The sequence below is a fragment of the Aphanomyces astaci genome (assembly GCF_000520075.1).
Source record: "Aphanomyces astaci strain APO3 unplaced genomic scaffold supercont1.11, whole genome shotgun sequence".
Taxonomy (NCBI): domain Eukaryota; phylum Oomycota; class Saprolegniomycetes; order Saprolegniales; family Verrucalvaceae; genus Aphanomyces; species Aphanomyces astaci.
In genome coordinates this window covers 831,120-853,432 of record NW_009798274.1, presented here as the reverse complement: position 1 = coordinate 853,432, position 22,313 = coordinate 831,120, and the positions used below count along the sequence as shown (strand labels likewise).

Below are 22,313 nucleotides of genomic sequence, written 5' to 3'. Positions count from 1 at the left end.
TCAGTATCGAGCTTGGAGAGGCCGCTTTCGCCGTCGAAGTGGACGAGGACGTCGACAGTGCTGGAGGTTTCCAACTCACGAAGGGTGCGAACGGACACGGTGGCGGCGGCGGAGGCCGAGAGGGCAGCGAAGAGAGCAATGCGAACCATTGTGGTGGGAAACAGCAAAACGAGGAATGACCTTGAACGGCATCGTTTGGACTGGGCGACATTTTTCTTGTCCAAGGCCACTTTGCGGCCCGTGGCGATAGCTAATTTAGACCCCTACAGTGGTTCGTGATGAATAACAGTACTGTAGGACACAATTCATAGTGTACAATTCATAGTGTACAATTCATAGTGAACAATTTATAGTACATCCACATTCCACCCATTATGCCAGTCAAAGGCCGCATCATACAGTACCGCAAGCAACGACGGTTCAATTGTACTTTGAAGGCCTACGCTGCCCTGGGGGGATGTTTCCGGCAGCATTGCGACTGGTGTTCGTCGGACTCGATGACTGGTGCTTGGCTGCGGTGGATCGCTGTGGTCGTCGAGGGAGTCCTTCAAGATCGAAGGACACCAAGCTAGCTAGCTGCAATACAACTCCGATATAGCATTACACATATGATAACCCTACCCTCGGTCTAATTTGTTATCAGATTGCTTGGCTGCGTTTTGGATAAATCAGATCTGGCGCGCAATTCAATACTAGCGTTAGAGCATCTCCACCGCATCCCCAAATATTTTCCCCATAAACCAGAACTTCGATTGTACCGTTACTTCAGCTTGCAGTACGGATATTTTGGGGATTATCCGGGTGATTCTGTCCCCATTTGCCTTGGATATCCCAATAATTTTTGGGATGTCCGGGACAAAATCACCCGGATAAGTCCCCAAATTCTGCGTAGTATCCGTAACTACGAGGTACAACTGTAGTAATGATTTTTAGCGATGGCGATTAATTGAGTTTGGATTATCATTTTTAAGACATTCCTCCGCGAGGGCCGACACTAGAACCACATGTTATGGAACCGCTTCGCCAATTGTAACGTGCCTGCTCCACCAGGGGCGGTGTGTAATCTTCGGTTTTTACTTCGCTCAACGATTCATACCTCGTGCTTCGACCGATCTTCTTCGAAGTTCGTTTCTCGTCTTCGTATGGTGCATTTCAACTAAAGACTACAAAAAAATGCCTTGTCTTTCGACAGCTATTCCAACTTTGTATTGATATTTTTTAGGAAAATAAGCCGTAATAACGATAGAACTGGTCAAGACCAACAGAAGTTACGGTTCAAAATTTCGATTGGTGAAAAATTGATCGAGAAATAGAATTTAAACCAACCAGCCTTTTTGTATGGAAATATATCGAGCCAGGCACATATTGGCCGAAAAGGTGCATCAAGTATATCTTGGTCTTTGTATACAGCACTTATCCGTATGAACGTTTCCATTGTATCCGGATTATTCAGGATGTTTAACCTATTTACCAGATAAAAACGTAAGTAATAATAATTTAACGTCAACATTACGTGGGTTTAACTGAAAGAACCGAGGCGTTTAAACTAAAACGCCTCCTCCTGGGGATGGCCGATCTGTAGTCTTTAGATGAAATGCACCATACGCGGCCCTTGTTTTCCGGATTCCCCAGGAGAGGGACGGATAAATCCTTGCAGAAATAATCCGGGGAATCCGGGGATTGAACCCACGACCTTTGAGTTAAGAAACCGATGCTCTACCACCTGAGCTATATTAATTCTAATAAACCTCCATTGACATTGAGCTATTCCCCCCCCTTTTAGCGATGGCGAGTTGGGATGCTCTTACTCTGGAGTACTCTGGAGTACTACAGTATCAGTACACTGCATGGCCTCCGGAAACTAAGAGCTCATTAATTGACCGCTCCTACGACGACCTAACCATAGAACTGGTCAAGACCAACAGAAGTTACGGTTCAAAATTTCGATTGGTGAAAAATTGATCGAGAAATAGAATTTAAACCAACCAGCCTTTTTGTATGGAAATATATCGAGCCAGGCACATATTGGCCGAAAAGGTGCATCAAGTATATCTTGGTCTTTGTATACAGCACTTATCCGTATGAACGTTTCCATTGTATCCGGATTATTCAGGATGTTTAACCTATTTACCAGATAAAAACGTAAGTAATAATAATTTAACGTCAACATTACGTGGGTTTAACTGAAAGAACCGAGGCGTTTAAACTAAAACGCCTCCTCCTGGGGATGGCCGATCTGTAGTCTTTAGATGAAATGCACCATACGCGGCCCTTGTTTTCCGGATTCCCCAGGAGAGGGACGGATAAATCCTTGCAGAAATAATCCGGGGGAATCCGGGGATTGAACCCACGACCTTTGAGTTAAGAAACCGATGCTCTACCACCTGAGCTATATTAATTCTAATAAACCTCCATTGACATTGAGCTATTCCCCCCCCTTTTAGCGATGGCGAGTTGGGATGCTCTTACTCTGGAGTACTCTGGAGTACTACAGTATCAGTACACTGCATGGCCTCCGGAAACTAAGAGCTCATTAATTGACCGCTCCTACGACGACCTAACCCTGTAGTAATGGGTGTGGTCGCTGCTCATTGGATATAATTCATTGTGCTCAGATTCTTTTTGTATACGCTAAGCTTAACAGAAATTCCATAAGAACCAGCCACCGTAGTCTAACGGTTTGAACATGGGGTCGGAAAGGTCACCAGCTCAACCCCAACTTTTTGCCATCTTTTTCCCCATTAACCAGGACTTCTATAGCGTAGCGTAGATAGACTTATACGTAGCGTAGCGTAGATAGAGTGTAGAGAGACTCGCACCAAAGCGAGCGCTGCGGCGCGACGCCATCGTGCCCCACGGGGGCTTCCTATCTTTTCCTCTCGTCGGGAAAAGCGGCAGGTAGGCCGTAGGCCGTACCGCTCCCAGACGAGGCCTGTTCAACGACCAAGTACCTTAACTTGGAGTTTGTATTGCTCTCAAAATCTGAGAAAATGAATTATAGCCAATGAAAACTGCCCAAAATGGGTGCAAAGGGGTTAGGTCGTCGTAGGAGCGGTAAATTAATGGGCTCTCGGAAACTATGGGAAAACGTTCAAGAAATCTGGATACCGTTCAGCCAAGACTGAAAACCGTTCAAGCAAATTTTCTCTCCGCAACCCTGTAACCTGTAACCCCGGGACTTCGTCCTACCCCTGTACAGTTCGATCTCTTGCCAGATCCTCCCCTTCCAGAGTTCTCCATCTAACGTTATGTACCAGCCTCAACGGACATGGCACTGATATGGTCTTTATGTACTGTACTTGCTGCCACCCCAGACCAAACAAAATAACCAAACTCCAATTGCAGAAAACAGCTACTACGTTCCTGCCGCCTTTCGTTTTCTCGGTGGCGCGTCCAACAGTCGTTGGGCTTCGGCTCTTCGGTGACGTTCTCTCGCTTGCTGGGCTGCTGCGAGTGCGATCTGGCGTTGAGTTTTTGGTGGGTTGTTTGCTGGTGCAGCAGGTGGGGGTAAATAAACACGAGGAATCGGGAGCGCAGCAGTAGCACGCGCGGGTCGACGGGCTCGGGGGGGTCGCGCCGCCGCTGCGAGTAGTCCAGGCACCACGGCCGCTATCGGATGCGGCAGGTGGTGCTGGATGATATTGTTGCGACCGAGGTGAAGGTTGTGGTGTAGGGGAGCGTCGCGGTGCTGCTGCATCTCTTGGGGCAGGTGGCGTCTCAAAATGTTTTCAAATTCAATTGGAATGCGGTACCCTTCCATGCGCCGTTGGACGAGGTCAGCGGCGGCGGCGGGCAAGTGCAACATTTGTCGGCGAAGGGCATCCAGCGCGCCGGCCATGGCCCCTTGGATCCCCCCTGCAGGATTGGGGGCGGTCGGGGGATACAGCCCGCAGTTGCAGCCCGGCTAATGCACGCACCCCACGCCATCAATGGACTAGATCCGTGATGAAAACGAGAAGATACCTTGCCGTGGGGGTTGCCTGGCGACGGGGTCTTCTCAGCATACGAAGTGCCACACGCATAACAAAATGGCTCGCCGCTACGTGTGTGTATTGATAGTCATCACGATATATTTCAAACAAAAATGCAGCAGGGTTTGTCATATTCGGTCAAAATATTCCCAATATACATGGTGGATTGTGGGGTATATATATTGAACAATATATATACTACGTATATGGGGTATAACAACAATATATTCGCAATCATACATATATATGGTTACTGTTAGGACAATCGACGAGAGATTGATATTGAGGACACATGGGCGTACCAGTTGCAGCGCATGTAGTTGCACCCTATGGAACGCTCGACGAGGACATTGCACTTGGGGCACTGTTTCCACTTGAATTTTTCCTTGAGTTGGTGCAGCTGCGCTTCGTCCGAGTCGCCGCCGGCCGCGACCATGCGCTTGTACTGATCGCACTCGAGGCCGTCGTGCCACGCCACTTGGCATCGCAGGCACAGCTTGGTCTTGCAGAAGAGGCACGTGGTCTTCTCTTGGCCAGCATTGAACGTGGGCTTGACAAATACTTGCGAGCACTCCTTGTTGGGACAGTACATGCTCTCGGCTTCAAACGCCTTGGCTGTCACGAGCTCGCTGAACTTTTCAAACACAGTGCTGCTCAGGACCGCGGCCACGTGGGGAGGACGAACTTCGCGGGCGCAGTCGAGCGACGCACACACAATGGGCACCTTGCGCTCGTCGATCTTGCTCTCGATCCACCCCGACAGACAGCCCACGCAGTAGAAATGACCGCACCGCAACCTCCAGCAGTCGTCGGGTTTGTACACCGTCTTCTGTCGCCGTTTGCCTGGTACGCCATTCATGGCCCGAGGCAGTTCATCCATACAGATGAGGCATGTCGGAGGAGGAGTAGGAGCATGAGGTGATGATTCCATCACGTCCGCGTCGTCGCCAAGGTCGATAACTGCCTGCATGGTCGAACTGAACTGGGCGCAGAATCGGAGATTACAATCAGTAGGGGACATAATTTAATAAAATCTGGAAGGTGGCTTGGATTTTGTATTGACAGGTGAACTTTAAATTGCTGGTGACACAAAGGTTCAGCCAATCAAACGAGCCGTCGTTATTTCCATACTGTCCAATCACAGGCGTGGATTTGACAATCACGTCGCTCGACATGACATGACGATGACGAGGGATCGTGAATACGATGTGTATGTGGGCGACTACACCGGAACCTCCTTCACAATCCACGACCCACAGGAGGCGCTAGCTACACATACATGCGATCGTAACGTGCTGTACACATTGCGCTAACGTGCATAAGTCTTTTGTCAACCGTTGTGTGCCTTTTCAACGGAGCTCTCTTCTTTGCAAGGGCTGTTGGGAGTCGGACACCGACGCAACGGTCTCAAGTGAACAATCACGTTGTAACGCAATAGGGGTCTTGTGTTCGTTAATAGTCTGCTCGGAAGATCATTTTCATCTGCAATTGGTTCAATGTACTCTATCGCAGGCTATGATTCCACATACATATACATACTTGGTATGCCACCTCCGGAGCATCTGAACGAGCCCCATATACTCTTCGACCCTCCTACTGCTAGGGTAATGTCAAGTATACCATTGAACTTGCAACGAGCCGCGTAACACTAGCGCATGCTGATGTATACACCCTCACATGTTGGACTTCCATTGCAGTAGCCTCGCTACATTACAGTACACTTGAAAATTGCACCAAGAGGTCATGATGACTAAACGAACGGACGAAACTTCAATGGGTAGGTCTGAAACCCCCGACGTTTCGAAACCAACCGGCAATATCAGGTGGGTGTTCGAAAATCGACCAGAATCGAGATGCGGCAGCATCAAAGAGACATGGATTCGACGCCGCTCTTGTCCAAGGACTCGGAGGACACGCTGTTCTCGGCGAGTTGGCTGGTCGAAGACGCGTTCCTATGTGTTTCCCGTCCAGAACCAGTGCCCACTCCACTCGCCCGTCGGATGTACGTCGTGCACTCGGAGCTCGCGTTCGTCGGTCGGCTCGTCCTGTACGTGCTGATTGGACTCGCTTTTGTGCAAACTCCGCACTGGTGTGACGAATCCAAACCAGTTTTCCCATGCGGCGACCCCAGCGACCGCTCCACCCCCATGACGTTCCAGATCAACTACCTCTCCACGAGGCAGAGCTACTGGATCGAAGCCACCTGTCTCGTGCTTTTGCTCGCCAATATCCTCGTGCCGTATATGTACCTACACGGCCGCTTCTTGGTGCGACATGAAAGGTACCCCAATCATCTGCGGCGAGTGTCGTCCTCATACTCATGGTGGTAGTCGGGTGGAGCTCGGACTCGTTCTGGTGAGCTTACTCGATTTGACCTTGTCCGCGGCTTTGCCGACGGTGTATGCACCCATAGCCAGCCTGCGCCTCCACGACTACATTCGCATCGCGCTGCTCATCACGACAAACACGGTGCTGCGTCGGTCGCTCCGAAAGATCTTGCTCGTGCTGTCCGAGATCTACAGCATCCTCAGCCTTGTGTTTGTGTTCATTTTGTTTTACGCGTGGATGTCCATCGTCCTCTTCAGCGGTACCCCCGAAGGTCTCTTCCCCACTTCCCCTTATACGTATCGAACGTTGTCACATGCTTCGTGCGTAGGCGATGCCCAAATGCCAAACATGATTGAAGCGAGCTGGCACTTTCTCATTCTCCTCACAACGTCCAACTTTCCCGACATCATGATGCCTGCGTACAACGCGAACCGCGTCACGTGCCTCTTCTTCATGCTGTTCATTTGCTTTGGCCTATTTTTTCTCATGAACATCGTGCTGGCCGTCATTTTCAACAACTTTGCGCGGTACACCGAGGCGGAAGCGTCCCTTCGGCATGCCATTCGCAAGGAAAAGCTCACGCAGGCGTTCCAGCTCTTGGCCACCAAGCAAGAGGCGGCGTCGAGACCCGGCGGCATCCCATTGGACATGTGCGTCCGCATGTTTGACGAGCTCAATCGATGCCAACACGTGTCGCATATTCAAACAACCAAAATGCATCAAGTGTTTGCCGCCCTCGACACGAACGGCGACAACGAGATCCAACTCGACGAGTTCCTGCACACGTGCGACGTCCTGGAGATGCTCCTCTTTGCCGACAACGTGTCCAAGTCTGAAGTTGAACTATGGTGCCCCGTCGTGGCCCACGCCCATTGGTTTGCCACGTTTGCCACCATGATTCGCAGCCAGTCGTTTGAATGGGTAGTGGACGCGGCTTTAGTCTTGAACGCCGTCCTCGTCGTCATCGAGTCGTCCGGCGTCATCTACGGCCATAACACATCCACCGCCGACCACTGGGCTGGATGGGACCACTTTGAAGTGGCGTTCACGACACTGTACGTGTTTGAGATGATGGCTAAGATCGTCATCGACGGCACGCGGCGGTACTGGGCATCCGTGAAGAATCGCTTCGACTGCATCATCACCGTGGCCGTGGTGGGCGTCGACGTGTTCACGTACGTCGGCCGCGCGTCGCCATCCCCACAGTTGATCAAAGTGTTTCTCATTGCCCGGTGTCTGCGACTGTTTCGGCTCATCATCAACATTCGAGGGTAACGTTTCCTACCAACACTCCTATTTTTTATTTCGTAGTATCCGGTTGGCGTTGTCGTCTGTACGACCTAAATATGTAACACGGTGATGACCATGTTGCACCTGTTGTGTAGGTACCGAGTGATCATTACCACGTGGTTTCGGCTACTTCAATTCGGCATGCACTTGCTCCTGCTCCTGTTTTGCCACATGTATATCTTTGCCTTACTCGGCAACCAACTGTTTGGCGGGCGGATCTCCCCCAGCATTATGACCACCCACTTCCCCAACGACCCGTACACCCAAGCCGGCTACATGGCCAACAATTTCAACGATATGCCAAGCGCCATCGTCACACTCTTCGAGCTCATCCTCGTCAACAACTGGGTCGTGATTGCGGGCGGACACGTTGCCGTCACGTCAACTTACGCGCGGTGGTTCTTCATCACGTACTACGTGCTGGGCGTGACGTTCTTGCTGAATTTAGTCGTCGCGTCCATCTTGGTACGGAAAAGAAAAAGTAATGGTTTAGAGGTGGTTTGTGATTAACGATTGTGTGGTGGCGGTGTGTAGGACGTGTTCCTAGACGAGTACAAGACAGAGCAGGCCAATAATTTGGAGTGTGCTTCCAAAGACGACAAGGCCAGTTCCATCACGTTGCCGCTTCAACGGGTAGACCTTGCATTAAACAAATCCCTGACCCAGCGGACCCACTATGGCACCACCAACTCGTCGTAGTCGACGGCCCTCGGTCAGAATTGCTGTCGAACATACTTAGATTTATACATATAACTCTTTCCAGTCCACAGTACTAATCACGTTATTATTGCTTCTACTGCATTGCTGAAACAACTATAATCTTGCGCATGTTGCCGACGCAGGTCGATATTGACGTAACTTAACGTAGGGGTGTCATTGGCATTGACCGCTACTCGCAATGCATGAAGGGGCTAATACTAGTCGGTGTATTGTTCCAGGCGTAGTGACGAGGATATGTATGTATTCTCGTCAACTTGACACTTGGAGGGCAAGGGATTCACCCAGGGGGCATCCGTCGCATGGTTCATACCACATAACTTTGCACTGTGTTCGATCGCCCCCGCTCTTTCGGCACTTTACGTTGGTGCCAGTCTTTCTCTAAACTTCTTATCTAGGAACGACCAAGCCTATCTTCCTATGAACTTTATGCCATTTTGGTGCTTGGACGAACGATGCCACGATGCCCTGGAGGGTAGACTTCGTGCCCATAGCGGACACTACAGGATCGGATCCTGTAGTGACCACTTGTGATAATCTACCTCACTTCAACCCAATCACATGCGCTCTCCCTATTAAGTACGGTCCATCCAAGCTGGACACCTCCGTCCACATCTCATCATTTGATCGTATTCATCAATGGCATACCGGTTACCGTATAGCCTTCGCCTATTCTGGCACTATAAATAGTACTAGCCGCACTAACGTTACTGTATTGCATGCAGGTCGGTGGGCTATGCTGTCCCTGCTATCATGGCTTATTCGTGTATCGTACTTAATCGAGTTATATGCGTACAGTTACACTGGCGCCCCGGAACGCCAATCCTACGAGCTCCGGGGGGCGCATTTCATTTGACGATTTCATTCTGAACACGGAAGCTGATGCAAAGGAGCTTGTCGTCACTCAAGGGCCTTCCTCCGCCGTCCAAGGTGCACTTTCCATTTCGGAGCATGTCCATGGAAGAGACACCACTAGTTCCCCGTCCTTCGTCCACCGACAACGACCTATTGATCACAGCCAGCTGGTTTGTCGAAGATGCGTTCCTCGGCATCTCGCGGCCGCATCCCGTGCGCACCGCGTTTGCCAGTCGTATGTACACGTTGTACGCAGACATGCACTATTTGCGGGGTATAGCGGTCGTCGTGCTCTTGGGCTTGTCGTTCTTTGAAATTCCGCCTTGGTGCGCACGCTCGGACGAGTCTGCTTCATGCGGCGACCCCACCGATCCCGCGACACCGCTCACGTTTGAAATGGCATGGATCACGGACATTCAAAGCGTGTGCATTGAAGCCGCGTGCTTGATCGTCCTCTTGGCGAACAAGTACGTTCGGTACCTCTACCTGCGCGAGAACTTTACGAGTCGCAAAGACAGGTACGACATTGAACGAGTGCTTGATCCTACGCAGTGCCTAGCGTCGCCGTGACGGCCATGATTGTCACGTCGTCCTTCCTGCTCGTCGTGCGCGTCGTGTTCGCCAACACGTGGCAACTGGACGTGCTCGCAAAGCAGGTCTGCGGGTACTTTCGCGTGCTCATCTTCGCCGTCAAGAACCGCAACGTCCGCCGCACGGCGCGAAAGATCTGGCTCGTGGTCGCCGAGGTCCACAACATTCTGTCGTTGGTAGTAGTGTTTGTCGTGTTCTTTGCGTGGGTCGCTACGATGGTATTCCAGGGCACGGACGAAGGTATTGTCACCCCCATGTCGTGCCCTCCATCGACTGATGGATGTACGTACGTAGGCAAGAAGGTCATGCCCGACATCTACGATGCCAGCTGGCACATGCTCATTTTGCTCACGGCCGCCAACTTTCCCGACGTCATGATGCCTGCGTACGACAAGAACCGGCTCTCGGTGATTTTTTTCGGGTTTTTTCTGTGTTTTGGCGTATTTTTCCTGCTCAACGTCGTGTTGGCCGTGATTTTCAATAACTTTTCGCGCAATTCAAAGCTCTCAGACGCCCGGCGCCAGCACACCCGCGTCACCAAGCTCCAGCTCGCGTTCGACCTCCTCTGCCACATCTCGTCCACCGACTCGTCGTTGCATCCCATCGGTGGCCCATCATCCTCTTTTCGGCGCGCGCCGACCCCCGTGGCGTCGTACTCGGCCAAGGATCTATGGGAACATCGCCACGATGACTGGTTCCTCGGCGAGCCGTCGGTCAATGAAGGCGTGCCGTGGAACGTCATGGAGCGGCTGTTCGTTCAGATGAACCACTATAGGCACATTGGGTTCCTCAAGCGCTCCAAGATGCGGCTGCTCTTTGACACACTCGACGCGGACGGCGACGGCGTGCTGACGTGGGTCGAGTTTCAGAGCATCTGCGATCTGCTACACATTGCCCTAACCAAGCGCCGCGCCAGGTCCTCCGAGATCGAGCGGTTCTGGCCGCGGCTGTACGCGTCGTCGCCGTTCCAAGCGGTCGCCCGATGTGTCCAGCACAAGCGCTTCGAGACCGCCATCGACGTCCTCCTCGTCGTCAACATGCTGCTCGTGGTCGCCGAGTCGCTGCCGGTGCTCAACGGTCACGCCATATCCGTCGTGCTCGAGCTCAACGTGTGGGAACGCCTTGAACTGGTGTTTTCCATCGTGTACTTGGTCGAACTGGGGCTCAAAGTCATAGTTTACGGCGTCTCGCGGTACTGGAGCTCCATGAAGAACCGATTCGATGGACTCCTCACGCTCTTGATCCTCGCCGTGGACGTGTACGTGTACCTGCCCGAACCCAACCACGATTCGTCCATTGTCGTCGTCAAGGTCCTGCTCGTCGCGCGGTGTCTGCGCCTCTTTCGGTTGATCATCAACATTGAACAGTATGTATCCTACTACTACTAGTAGTACTAGTACTAGTAGTACCATGACGAGATTGCTGTTAGGTACCGCGTGTTTTGCATGACGTGGTTTCGGCTGCTGCCGTTTGCCAAGAACTTGATTGTCATCATGTTTTGCGCCATGTACATGTTTGCCCTCCTTGGCATGCAGTGCTTTGGCGGCCTCATCTCCCCCGCGGTCATGACCACCCGCTTCAACGACAGCGCGTACACGCAAGACGACTACATGGCCAACAACTTCAACGACATGGCGAGTGGCATCGTCACGTTGTTCGAGCTCATCATTGTCAACAACTGGTTCGTGTTGGCCGAAGGGCACGTGCTTGTCACGAGCAAGGTGTCGCGGTGGTTCTTCATCGTGTACTACGTCGTGTCGGTGACGCTGTTGCTAAATTTGGTCGTGGCGTCGATTCTGGTACGCGTTGGGGGATCGATCGATCGGAGATGACGTATGAGCGTGCATTTATCTCATCGTGTGGAACGACTGTAGGAAGCATTCGTGGACGAATACCAAGACGAGTTGACGAATGGCAAAGAAATTGCACACGGTAATGACGACGATGACGACGACGACGACATGGACGGCTTGTACACGAAAGATGGAAAGGAGGTCTTGATGATGACCCCTACCTAGCTAACAACACGACATAGTATCGAGGTCGTCAACCCGGGTACTTAGTAACGAGATACCTGGGGCAACAACCTGCGCCTGTGTTGTGTGGCAGGTTGTACGAGCACGAATCCAGGGTCCATGGACTTCGCCGGGCAATGGCGGTGTATTCGACCTTCATGCATGCTGCATAACTTACATCGTTTGATCACCAGCCTTCTTCCTCGTGTCCAAAGATCGCAAAATGCCACTTGATTCGGAAAAGAAGTCCTAATTAGGAAGGACCAACACTCTCGACCTCCTTTCTTCCGTACACTTTTTCATTTCGGAGGCAACGACCATGAAAAGCAACACGAGCACGTTTGTGGCGCTCTTGGAAAAGGTACATGACGAGTCCGTCTGAAGGTTCCTTCCGCCATCCCCGCATATATCGCTTCATGCGTCATCCCCTTCCCATCGACATGCGTGTGCATTCATTGATGCAATCCTGCGTCCTCCTAGACGACAGACTTTGACAAGGATGAGCGCTACATGGCGACCTCCGATCTGTGCAACGAACTCCAGAAAGACGTCGAGCTCGGCCCCGATCTCGAACGCAAGTACGTCGTTGTCTCTCCATTCTCCCTCGCAGCATTCCCTCGTTCGATCAGAACATCATGCATGGACAGCAGCACTATCTATGGGATGTGTACTTTCCCTAACCAACCGTTCCATGTCCAGAATCTGCGCGGCCGTGTTGAAACAATTGGACGACAAGTCGAATGATGTGCAGTCAATCGCTGTGAAATGGTAGTTGCTTCCATACCCCTCTCCGACAAGAGCTAATCATGTCCTTTCTAGTTTGGGAATTTTGGTCACCAAAGTGCAAGAAAAGCAAGTGGGCGACATTTGCGAAAAGCTGTGCGACTTGATCCTGAACGGCAAACCAGAACTGCGCGACATCTACTCGATCGGGTTGAAAACGATCTTGACGGACGTGAGCACCAAGACTGGCGCGTCCGTGTCGACGGCGCTGTGCGGCCGCCTGCTGATCGGGATTGCGCAATACGCGGACCAAGCCGTCAAGTCGGACACACTCGACATTCTCACGGAGCTGCTCAAACGCTTCGGCCACGATTTCCCCAGCGAACACGTGTCGATCATGGACTTGCTATTGAAGGAGCTCAAGGACGACCGCGCGTTTGTCCGCAAGCGCGTGACGTCGTGTTTGGGTGCGCTCGGGATCGTCGCCACTGACGCGCTGCTGCATCGTCTGGTGGACCATCTGCTCGGCGACGTCAAGCAGGCCTCCGCCGCGTCGTCTTCCGACTCATCGGAAGTCCGGACGCTGATCCAGACCATCGGCACCCTCAGCCGCACGGTGGGCCACCGCCTCGGGCGCCACTTGCCGACCATCGTGCCGCTCTTCTTGACCTTTTGCGGCACCCCCGACAACGAAGCGATGCAAAACGACACGGCCAACGAACTCCGCGAGAACTGTTTCCAAGGCCTCGAGGCGTTTGTGCTGCGCTGCCACGCGGAAATCACCCCGCACACGACCGACATTTTGTCGGTGGCGATCGCGTTTTCCAAGTACGACCCCAACTACATGTACGGCGACGACGACGGCGATGACGATACCATGCAAGGCGACGACGCGGACGACGACGACCAGTACAGTGACGACGGGGACAACGACTACAGCGACGACGATGACGCGAGCTGGAAAGTCCGCCGCGCTGCCCTTCGCGTCGTCTCGGCGATCATCGGCACCCGTCGCGAGCTGCTTGAGCTGATCTACAACCAGTACAGTGAAACGCTCATCAATCGCTTCAAGGAGCGCGAAGAAAGCGTGCGCATCGACGTGTTTGGCGTTGTGTCGGACCTGCTGCGCGCCACGGTGCTCCTCCACCCCCCTTCCCCCGCCGCCGACGCTAAAGCCGCGACCCGTCCAGTGTTTGCCCGCCAGCGCTCGTGCGTTGACCAGCTGCACTCCCGAGTGGGCACGATCATTGCCGCGGCCAACAAGCAATTGGGTCCCAAAACGTCCGTGGCGACGCGGTGCGCGGTGCTGGGCATGCTGCGCGAACTCGCCAAGGTGGAAGAGGGTCAGCTGGGGCCGTACCTCGACGTGCTGGTGCCCAACGTGCTAAAGGCGCTCCAAGACCGCAACTCGAGCTTGAAGCTGGACGCGATTTTATTTTTGCGGCTGCTGCTCTCGACCCACGACGCGGCGTTGTTTCAAAAACACTTGTCGGCGATCGTGCCGTTGGCTGTCGAGAACGCCAAAGACGACTGGTACAAGATTGTCGCGAAGGCGCTGCAGCTCGTCGCGGCCATCGTCCAAGTGCTTCGCCCGTCGCCTGGCACGACTCCCCTGCCACCCCCCCTCGTGTCGTTTGTCCAACCGCTGTACACGGCGGTGCTGCCGCGCTTGCAAGCGTACGACATTGACCAAGAAATCAAAGACAATGCGATTGCCAGCATGGGGCTGATTGTCGCCTCGTTGGGTAAGTACACTTGTGTTTCAAGTAATATTGTCCTTTTACCTAAAATTTGGACTTTTGTGCTGATTCGCCAAATCTATACCGATCGATTCTTTGTACTGACTTTTGTATGTAAAGATCGTCCAGTATCACACTAGTTTCATTCACACACTAATTCGATGTTGAATTGGTTGAAGAGTAGATTTGATTGGCTACTTGATTCGTGTTCTGGGTTTTGATTGGTCGATCTTTGACTGTCGATTTGGTGCTGCTCATTCGATTGAGCACCCTATTTCGAATCGACTTGACAATATATATATATGTGTGTCATGTTCTTGAGGTCCTGAAAATACTTGTCTCTGAGTAGGAGACCATTTGACGAGCGCCCTTCCAGTGGTATTGCCACTCATTCAAGAGCGTGTGCAGAACGAAATCACCCGCATCGCCGCGATCAAAGCGCTCGGCATCATTGCGCGGTCGCCGCTCCAGCTGGACTTGTCGATTGTGTTGGCGGACGTGGTCACGAGTTTGTCGCAGTTGTTGCGCCAGCAATCGCGCACTTTGAAGCAAACGGCGCTCGACACGTTGATCGCCCTTGTGACCAGTAAGGGGGCGGACATCCCGTTGCCCATCCTGTGCGACACTGTGCGTGAGGCGGCGGCTTTGATCTCCGACACTGACCTCCAGCTGAGCACCCTTGCGCTCACGTTGGTGCTCCGCACAGTGGAAGCCTCCCCAGCGGTGGCCCAGGACCCGGCGTTGCTAACCAAGGCACTCCCGAACGCCCTGTCATTGGCCGCCAGTGCACTGCTGCAAGGCCAAACCTTGGACGCGTTGTTTGCGTTCCTCGGGCACCTGGTCGCTGACCACGGCTTTGACCGTCTCTTCGACCAACTATACAGCACGCCGCGACCGGACGCCACCAAGCATGCGCTGCACAACGTCGCGCGGTGCGTGGCGGCGATCTGCGTCAAGGCGCCTGTGGCATCGCAGAAGAAGGCGTTCGACTTGTTTGTGCAAGACATTGGCGGGTCGGGCGTGGAGCAGACCCACGTGGCGCTGTTTTGCCTAGGGGAATTCGGCCGCGTCACAAACGTGGCGAGCTTTGGCGATGTGCGGGCGTTGATTCTCGGCTGCTTTCAGACTGGCAAAACGAGCGAGGAAGTCAAGCACGCGGCGGCGTTTGCCCTGGGCAGTGTGTGCGTGGGCAACATGAGCGTGTACTTACCGACGATCTTGGACGAACTGACGCACGACAGCGGCGCGCACGTGTATTTGCTCCTGAGCGCGTTGAAGGAAGTGTTGTCGACCAAGAAGACGGACGTCGTCAACCAGTACGTGTCGGCGGTGCTGCCCGTGCTCAACAAGCACTGCGAAAGCGACGAGGAAGGCGTGCGTAACATGGTGGCGGAGTGCCTCGGCAAGTTGGCTCTGCTCAACCCGGCGTTGATTTTGCCCAGTGTGACCAAGTTCTGCGACGCCAGCACCCCCGTCAAGACGCGGTGGACCGCCGTCACGTGCTTGAAGTACTGCATGGCGTGTGGCCCCGACGGCGAGCCCATGCACCACCTGACGGTACGATGTCACAGAGTTGTTCCTGTCGCTCAAAATGTGTGTTGTCCCTAGGTGCATCCCATTTTGAGTGCCCTGCAAGACGAAGACATGGGGGTGCGCCGTGCGGCGCTGGTGACGTTGAATTCCGCCGCCCACCATCAAGCCGCGTTCCTAAAGCCACACGTCCGCGAGTCGATTGTGCCCATCCTGCTCAAGACAATGGAGATCAAACTCGAACGCGTGGTGGATTTGGGTCCATTCAAGCACAAGGTACGCTTGGATGTGGTCGGGAGAGGGCTTTTTCATTTTTCCAAATAATTTCCAAATAATTTTCTAGGTGGACGACGGGCTCGTGCTTCGAAAAGGCGCGTACGGGTGCTTCGACACGTTGCTGGACACGCTGCCGGGCGAAGTGGACGTGAACGCGTTCGCCCCGTACTTGCTCAAGGGTCTGGAAGACCACGACGACGTGCAGATGCTGTCGCATCAGATTTTGGCCAAGTTGACCACGGTCGCCCCCGGTACGGTCCTGAGCAACCTGGACGTGCTCTGTGTCGTGCTGGACAAGGCATTGAACCGTCGCCCAAAGGAAACGCAGGTGGGCAGCGAAGTCGAGCGCATCAACGACGTCATTCGAAGCGCGCTGCGTGCCGTGGACGCGGCCTCGTGCATCCGCGATGCCGACGCCAACCCCAAGTGGAAGGCGCTAATGGACAAGATCAAGAAGACGGAAAACTTGTCGGTGATGCTGGAAGCCATCTCCATCGAGCGCGGCGTCGGTGCCGAGTTGTAAACGCTTCCACGAAACAGCGAGTAACCCAACATGTTGTTTTGCATACGTTTGTGCAGTTCATGTATTTACACGCCATCGTCACAGTTATGACGGTAGCACTTACTACCCTACTACTGTACACCTACCCCAGTACAACTGTCTATCTACTGCACACAACCACTCGTCCTATTTCACCTACACATACACTTACATGCAGAATCTACCTGTGCTTACAGAATGAACTTCAAGCGCACTGCTGGCGATGTCTTGGCGCACGTAGTGTTTAGTGTCCGACGCTCCTTGGTTGCTCGTTCCACGGCGGCTTGATCTTCCTGCATCCGCTGCTGGCGCTTTCGCATTTGATTCTTGTGACGGCTCAAATGCTCGGCCAAACTCTCTTCGCGCTCGAACGATTTGTGGCACATGTTGCATCGATGCCATAGCTTGGTCATCGTCGTCCCTTGCACCGACTGTGACATCGCCTTGCCATGATCCTTCGACGGACTCAGCGTCGACTGGGTAGGTAATCGATCGGCGGCCTTGAGTGGGGTCAGTGCACTGACTCGTGGGGTGGCGCGTTCGTCGTTGAGGGTAGGAAGACGCTCCATGTGGTTGTTTGTGTCCACGGCGGCCGTGGCGGGAACGTTGTGGCGTAGCGGCGGCAAAGTCATGGACACCAAGATTGCCCTGCTGGCGACAGCTGGAAATGCAAACGAGTTGTGGGTCATGTAGGATCGAATGGAGAATGACAACCCAATGCGATACTGTAATTCAAAACACGGCGACCTTTCGACAGAGTGGTTTCGCCTCAACGGGCGACCACGTTGACCGTTTCCTGTGAAACGACCCAATGTCGGTTACACAGTAACCGTCTTAGATTTGGAAGTTGAAGTTCACAAACCATGGCAGTTTCAAAATGGATGTATTTTTGAGAAATTTTTGTGAAATCACTTCGAGTTTGTTGTTTTGATTCCCCGAGTTTGACGAGTGGAGAGGCCCCAGAAGGGCATTGCCATGTTGCAATATGTACTCCCGAGTATGTTCATGCCATTTCAGCAGTTCCAATTCGAAAGGTAAGTGGGTGGCCTGTGCTTCCACGTGATCTAATCAATGCATGTGACTGGTGGACCTCGCGAAGCCACCATTGTGAGTGCGACCACACTTCTACACATTGACAAAAACGTCTAAATAATTGGCAATATATTGGCAATTGTTTTCCCCCTTTTTCACCTTTCGCTGAGATATTCTCATTCCGAGGTCAACAATTTCCGAACACAGTGGCACGTCCCCATCGAACAACACCTGGTCCATGGAAATCCATGCGCTGGTGGATGGTGCAGTCGTGTGATAGCTGTTGTAGTTCATTGCTCGATTGGAAGCAACACAGTCATGACGACTAAGAAGGAGAAGACTCCTCTATTGACCGTCGCGGCGTCCACGTCGGCTGCGCCGTTGTTCGCCACCACCGCGCCGGAAGATTACCGCGGGTGCGGGTCGGCGATCTTCTTCACGTGGCTCACACCGCTGATGGATCTTGGCAGCAAGAAACCCCTCGAATTCGAAGACCTGTATCAACTGGATCAAGAGAATCGCGCCACGCACATTGCGACGCGTTTCGGGCACTTCTGGACCCTCGAGCAAGCAAAAGCGTCGCCGAGCCTGTCGTGGGCGCTGGCGCGGTCGTTCGGTCGACCGTTCGTCCTCGCCGGATTCCTCCGCCTCGTGCGCAGCACGCTGCAGTTCACGGCCCCCGTGGTCATCAAGAAGACGATCGCGTACCTTCGGAACCCCGACGCCGATCCGTTCGACGGGTACGTGCTCGTGGCGGCCATCTTCGTGTCCGGCGTCGTGTCGTCGTTCTGCTTTCGGCAATACATGTACTACGTCAAGGAGACTGGCCTCCGCTTCCGCAGCGCATTGGTGGACCAAGTGTTTGCCAAGTCGCTGCGGCTGTCGAGTCGGGCGCAGCAGCGGCGCTCGACGGGCGAGATCACCAACCTCATGTCCATCGACGCCTCGCGGATCCAGCGCCTCACGGTGGACCTGCACACAGTGTGGGTCGTGCCGTACCTGATTCTCATCTCGTGCTTCATGCTGTACGCCGAGCTGGGTATTTCATTCGTCGCGGGCATCGTCGTCATCTTGCTTGTGATTCCCATCACGTTGTGCCTGTCCCGCGTCATGAAGCGTCTGCAGAAAGCGCTCATGGAAGTGAAAGATCGCCGCGTGAAGCTGTGCTACGAAGTGCTGGCCGGGATCAAAGTGATCAAGCTGCAGGCGTGGGAGCTCAGCTTTACCAAGCGCGTGATGGACTACCGCACGGACGAGCTCGACAAGTTCAAGGCGTATATTATCACCCAGGCCATCTCGAGCGCCGTCTACAACGGCGTGCCATCGCTCGTGGCCATGGCGTCGTTCGTGTCGTACGTTGTGCTTGGCAACGCCCTCGACGTGAGCACCGCGCTCACGTCCCTCGCGCTCTTCAATGTCCTCCGATTTCCCCTTTTCAAACTGCCCCAAGTCGTCAACGCCGTCGTCGAGGCATCTGTAAGCGTCCGCCGCCTCCGCGAGTTCCTCCTCGACGACGAACGCGTCGAGGTGCCCGTCGGCCCCCTCGTTGACCCCGGGATCGTCCTCGACCACGTCGATTTTTCATTTGACGAGTCGTCTGTCCCCGCCCTCCACGACGTATCTCTATCTCTCCGGTCCGGCGACCTCCTCGCCGTCGTCGGCGCCGTCGGTAGCGGCAAGTCCACGCTCCTCCAGGGCATCCTGGGCGACGCCACATGCAGCGCCGGCCGCGTGTTCCGTCGCGGCAACGTCGCGTACGTGAGCCAGCAGCCATTTGTCCAGAATGCGTCGTTAAGGGACAACATTCTGTTTGGCTTGGCGTTCGACCACCGCCGGTACGAGCGCGCTATCGCCGTCAGCTGCCTCGTAGACGACCTCGCCATGCTCCCATTTGGCGACCGGACCGAGATTGGCGAGAAAGGTATCAACCTCAGCGGCGGTCAGCGCACGCGCGTGGCGTTGGCCCGCGCCATCTACCAAGACGCCGACGTGTACTTGTTTGACGACGTGCTTGCCGCCGTCGACAGCCACGTCGGCGCCGACATCTTTCGGCAATGCATGCTCGACATGCTCCATGATAAACTGGTCGTCATGGTGACTAACAACCTGGGGGTGTTGGCGCATTGCAGTCGCATTCTCGTGCTGGACCATGGCCACGTGGTGCAGCAAGGGTCGTACACCGACCTCATGGACGCCAAACTCCAACTGGCCGAGATGGTCGCGAAGTTTCAGGGCGGATCCAGCAGTCTGGACGTTGTACATGATGACGTGATCGCCGTCAATGTCGCAGGGGCCCATCTTCCCGTTGACGACGAAGACGATGCAGCCGCGGATCGGGCGGCGGGGGCTCAGGTTGACGCAGCCGTCGTCCGCCGCACAATCACCCTCAGTGACGTCGGCGACGACGACGACGAAGACACGACCCAAGTGGTTCCGTCGGCCGCGCTGATTGTCCAGGAGGACCGATCCACGGGTCAAGTGGGGTGGCCCATCTATTCGGTGTGGATCCAAGCGAGCGGCGGGCTCGTGGCGGCGTATGGGGTGCTCGTCGTGTACCTTGTCGCACAGGGTATGACGCTGTCGTCGACGTTGTGGCTGTCGCAGTGGTCCAACCACCCTCTGCCGTCGGACCAGTCGTTCTACCTGACCATGTTTGTGGCACTCAACGTCGCGTACATCTTGTGCCTGTTCTTCCGCGCCGTGAGCATCTACCTCTTTGGGCTCGTGGGGGCCAAAGTACTGTTCCAGCGCCTCATCACGCAAATCCTGCGCTCGCCCATGGCCTTCTTCGATACGACCCCCCTCGGCCGCGTCGTCAATCGCCTCTCAAAGGACATGTACACGACCGACGAAGACATTCCATCTTCGTTCGGGTCCATCCTCACGGCCGCGATCGCCGCCGCTTCCACCATCGCCACCATCGTGTACGTCACGCCCATGTTCAGCGTCGTGCTCGTGCCCGTGGGGTGGTGGTACCTGTCGGCACAGCAGTTTTTCATTGCCACGTCCCGCGAACTGCAGCGACTTGACTCGATCTCCCGCAGCCCCGTGTATGCATTGCTCACCGAAACGCTGGACGGCATGAGCACCATCCGAGCGTACGGCGTCGAGTCGGCGTTCCTTGGCCGGCTGCGTACGCTCCTGGACACCAACCAGCGCGCGTACTTGCTCAACTTTGCCGTCAACTGCTGGCTGGGGCTGCGGCTCGAGTTTACCGGCACTATCATCGCCACGTTTGCCGCGTTCTTTGCCGTGTGGACCAAACCCACGCAGTCGGGGGGCGCATTTGCTGGCCTCGCGGGTGTGTCGCTTTCCTATGCGTTTCAAATCACGCGCAGTTTGAACATTGGCGTCACCACCCTCAGCGAACTCGAGACGGAAATGGTGTCGGTCGAGCGCATCCATGCGTACACGATGCTGCCGTCCGAAGCCGCGCTGCGGACCCGCGCCCACCAACGCCTGGAGCGAGTCGTCCCCCCGACCGCGGCGTGGCCCGCCCGCGGCCGCATCGTGTTTGATAACGTTACGTTGCAGTACCGCGCGGGGCTGCCGCCCGTGCTCCGCCAGCTCACGTTTGCGATTGAACCCCAGGAAAAGATTGGAATTGTCGGACGTACGGGCGCGGGCAAGTCGAGCCTCGTGGTCGCGCTGTTGCGACTGGTTGAAGTGCAAAGTGGGATCATCTACATTGACGACGTCGACGTGTCCCTCGTGGGTCTGCACGACCTTCGCGAACAGATTGCCATCATCCCCCAAGACCCAGTGCTCTTTTCAGGCTCGGTAAGACCATGGTCATACATATATATATACTTGTCTCATACATTCCATATATGTTGCCTGCGATTGTCTTATTGGTGGGGGTAGGTACGGTCAAATTTGGACCCGTTCAACTTGTACGACGACGACGCATTGTGGGCGTCGCTGAGACGATCGCATTTGGACCACAAGGTATAATATGTCGTAGTATTTCATTGGTGCAGTTTGCACTTTATGGGACCGTGTGTTTGTGTGACATGTCATGTCATACGTGTAAAATCCCGGGCATTCTGGGGGGGTTCAGGATATATATATATTTATATAATCGTCCAAATCGTGTGTGAAAGAATGGGATCGAGGCAAATGATACCATGTAAATGTTGTGGGGACGCATGTAGGTGGGTAGTTTGGAGGATGCCGTGGAAGAACGCGGGTGGAATTTCAGCGTCGGCGAGCGGCAGTTGCTGTGCATCGCCCGCGCACTCCTCAAGAACACGCGCATTTTGGTCATGGACGAAGCCACGGCGTCCATCGACGCCACCACGGACGCGGCGCTGCAGGCCACGATGCGCGTCGAGTTTGCCGCGTGCACTGTGCTTACGATCGCCCATCGCATCAACACGATCCTCGACTCGTCGAGAATCCTCGTCATGGACCAGGGAGGGGTCGCCGAGTTTGACACGCCCGCGGCGTTGCTCCAGAACGAGAGCGGGATCTTCTCGAGCCTCGTGTCGCACTGGCGAGACGACGCGCCGTCGAGCCCCGTGGCTTAAAAAAAGTGATAATTCAACCACTCAAATCAACAATTCCTAGTATTGTAGACAGTGGTTGAACGTGTGGATGGTGATGTATCACTACCAGATGTGCTTGAATCACCTCCCTTCTTTCCAATGAGTTTTCGTGACTATTATTGGTGTGGACTGCCGGTTCGACGAAACCAACGATGTCA

The 22,313-nt window shown here is 54.3% G+C and overlaps 6 protein-coding genes and 2 pseudogenes across 16 annotated transcripts; 4 read left to right on the top strand and 4 right to left on the bottom strand.

The window, feature by feature from the left end:
- Positions 1-1,668: 1,668 nt before the first annotated feature.
- Positions 1,669-1,740, bottom strand: H257_05954 (annotated as a pseudogene). The gene has a single exon. The product of its transcript is annotated as a tRNA-OTHER (tRNA).
- A 589-nt stretch (positions 1,741-2,329) lies between these two features.
- Positions 2,330-2,401, bottom strand: H257_05953 (annotated as a pseudogene). Its single transcript has one exon. The product of its transcript is annotated as a tRNA-OTHER (tRNA).
- Positions 2,402-3,302: 901 nt separating this feature from the next.
- H257_05952 (hypothetical protein) lies at positions 3,303-4,961 on the bottom strand. Its single transcript, XM_009830987.1, has 3 exons — positions 4,274-4,961; positions 3,964-4,039; positions 3,303-3,904 (listed from the first exon to the last, which is right to left on the bottom strand). Exons 1-3 carry the CDS (start codon positions 4,939-4,941, stop codon positions 3,356-3,358), a joined length of 1,293 nt encoding a protein of 430 aa, XP_009829289.1. The 5' UTR covers positions 4,942-4,961; the 3' UTR covers positions 3,303-3,355.
- An 839-nt stretch (positions 4,962-5,800) lies between these two features.
- H257_05951 lies at positions 5,801-8,399 on the top strand. 2 transcript variants are annotated; one of them, XM_009830985.1, is made up of 5 exons: positions 5,801-6,252; positions 6,302-6,570; positions 6,628-7,570; positions 7,685-8,054; positions 8,124-8,399. In XM_009830985.1, the coding sequence occupies exons 1-5, from the start codon at positions 5,825-5,827 to the stop codon at positions 8,286-8,288; spliced, it is 2,175 nt and encodes a 724-aa protein (XP_009829287.1). In that variant the 5' UTR covers positions 5,801-5,824; the 3' UTR covers positions 8,289-8,399. The 2 variants fall into 2 exon arrangements, with proteins under 2 accessions (XP_009829287.1, XP_009829288.1); XM_009830986.1 differs by having other exon boundaries at positions 5,801-6,570.
- Positions 8,400-9,148: 749 nt separating this feature from the next.
- Positions 9,149-11,973, top strand: H257_05950 (hypothetical protein). Of its 8 annotated transcripts, XM_009830977.1 has the most exons (5): positions 9,167-9,679; positions 9,721-9,992; positions 10,047-11,118; positions 11,182-11,551; positions 11,627-11,973. In XM_009830977.1, exons 1-5 carry the CDS (start codon positions 9,189-9,191, stop codon positions 11,768-11,770), a joined length of 2,349 nt encoding a protein of 782 aa, XP_009829279.1. In that variant the 5' UTR covers positions 9,167-9,188; the 3' UTR covers positions 11,771-11,973. The 8 variants fall into 8 exon arrangements, with proteins under 8 accessions (XP_009829286.1, XP_009829283.1, XP_009829285.1 ...); XM_009830984.1 differs by having other exon boundaries at positions 9,149-9,679; positions 11,182-11,973; XM_009830982.1 differs by having other exon boundaries at positions 9,167-9,992.
- Positions 11,974-12,072: 99 nt separating this feature from the next.
- Positions 12,073-17,320, top strand: H257_05948 (hypothetical protein). The gene is made up of 7 exons (XM_009830975.1): positions 12,073-12,128; positions 12,248-12,345; positions 12,467-12,535; positions 12,587-14,235; positions 14,579-15,786; positions 15,838-16,035; positions 16,103-17,320. The coding sequence occupies exons 1-7, from the start codon at positions 12,087-12,089 to the stop codon at positions 16,556-16,558; spliced, it is 3,720 nt and encodes a 1,239-aa protein (XP_009829277.1). The 5' UTR covers positions 12,073-12,086; the 3' UTR covers positions 16,559-17,320.
- H257_05949 (hypothetical protein) lies at positions 16,038-17,294 on the bottom strand. Its single transcript, XM_009830976.1, has one exon. It carries the CDS (start codon positions 17,263-17,265, stop codon positions 16,768-16,770), a length of 498 nt encoding a protein of 165 aa, XP_009829278.1. The 5' UTR covers positions 17,266-17,294; the 3' UTR covers positions 16,038-16,767.
- A 476-nt stretch (positions 17,321-17,796) lies between the features above and the next one.
- Positions 17,797-22,177, top strand: H257_05947 (hypothetical protein). The gene is made up of 3 exons (XM_009830974.1): positions 17,797-21,388; positions 21,473-21,556; positions 21,763-22,177. The coding sequence occupies exons 1-3, from the start codon at positions 17,927-17,929 to the stop codon at positions 22,135-22,137; spliced, it is 3,921 nt and encodes a 1,306-aa protein (XP_009829276.1). The 5' UTR covers positions 17,797-17,926; the 3' UTR covers positions 22,138-22,177.
- The last annotated feature ends 136 nt before the right edge of the window (positions 22,178-22,313 follow it).

Excerpts from the sequence above, each read along its gene's own strand:
- H257_05952 (XM_009830987.1), bottom strand. The coding sequence starts at position 4,941 with ATGCAGGCAGTTATCGACCTTGGCGACGACGCGGACGTGATGGAATCA. Across the intron at positions 4,040-4,273 it reads AACTACATGCGCTGCAACTG|CGGCGAGCCATTTTGTTATG; the intron begins GTACGCCCATGT and ends ACACACACGTAG. Across the intron at positions 3,905-3,963 it reads CAGGCAACCCCCACGGCAAG|CCGGGCTGCAACTGCGGGCT; the intron begins GTATCTTCTCGT and ends TGCGTGCATTAG.
- H257_05951 (XM_009830985.1), top strand. The coding sequence starts at position 5,825 with ATGCGGCAGCATCAAAGAGACATGGATTCGACGCCGCTCTTGTCCAAG. Across the intron at positions 6,253-6,301 it reads TTCTTGGTGCGACATGAAAG|TCGGGTGGAGCTCGGACTCG; the intron begins GTACCCCAATCA and ends TCATGGTGGTAG. Across the intron at positions 7,571-7,684 it reads CTCATCATCAACATTCGAGG|GTACCGAGTGATCATTACCA; the intron begins GTAACGTTTCCT and ends CCTGTTGTGTAG.
- H257_05950 (XM_009830977.1), top strand. The coding sequence starts at position 9,189 with ATGCAAAGGAGCTTGTCGTCACTCAAGGGCCTTCCTCCGCCGTCCAAG. Across the intron at positions 9,680-9,720 it reads TTTACGAGTCGCAAAGACAG|CGTCGCCGTGACGGCCATGA; the intron begins GTACGACATTGA and ends CGCAGTGCCTAG. Across the intron at positions 11,552-11,626 it reads TGGTCGTGGCGTCGATTCTG|GAAGCATTCGTGGACGAATA; the intron begins GTACGCGTTGGG and ends GAACGACTGTAG.
- H257_05948 (XM_009830975.1), top strand. The coding sequence starts at position 12,087 with ATGAAAAGCAACACGAGCACGTTTGTGGCGCTCTTGGAAAAG. Across the intron at positions 12,129-12,247 it reads TTGTGGCGCTCTTGGAAAAG|ACGACAGACTTTGACAAGGA; the intron begins GTACATGACGAG and ends GCGTCCTCCTAG. Across the intron at positions 14,236-14,578 it reads GCTGATTGTCGCCTCGTTGG|GAGACCATTTGACGAGCGCC; the intron begins GTAAGTACACTT and ends GTCTCTGAGTAG.
- H257_05949 (XM_009830976.1), bottom strand. The coding sequence starts at position 17,265 with ATGACCCACAACTCGTTTGCATTTCCAGCTGTCGCCAGCAGGGCAATC.
- H257_05947 (XM_009830974.1), top strand. The coding sequence starts at position 17,927 with ATGACGACTAAGAAGGAGAAGACTCCTCTATTGACCGTCGCGGCGTCC. Across the intron at positions 21,389-21,472 it reads CAGTGCTCTTTTCAGGCTCG|GTACGGTCAAATTTGGACCC; the intron begins GTAAGACCATGG and ends TGGTGGGGGTAG. Across the intron at positions 21,557-21,762 it reads GATCGCATTTGGACCACAAG|GTGGGTAGTTTGGAGGATGC; the intron begins GTATAATATGTC and ends GGACGCATGTAG.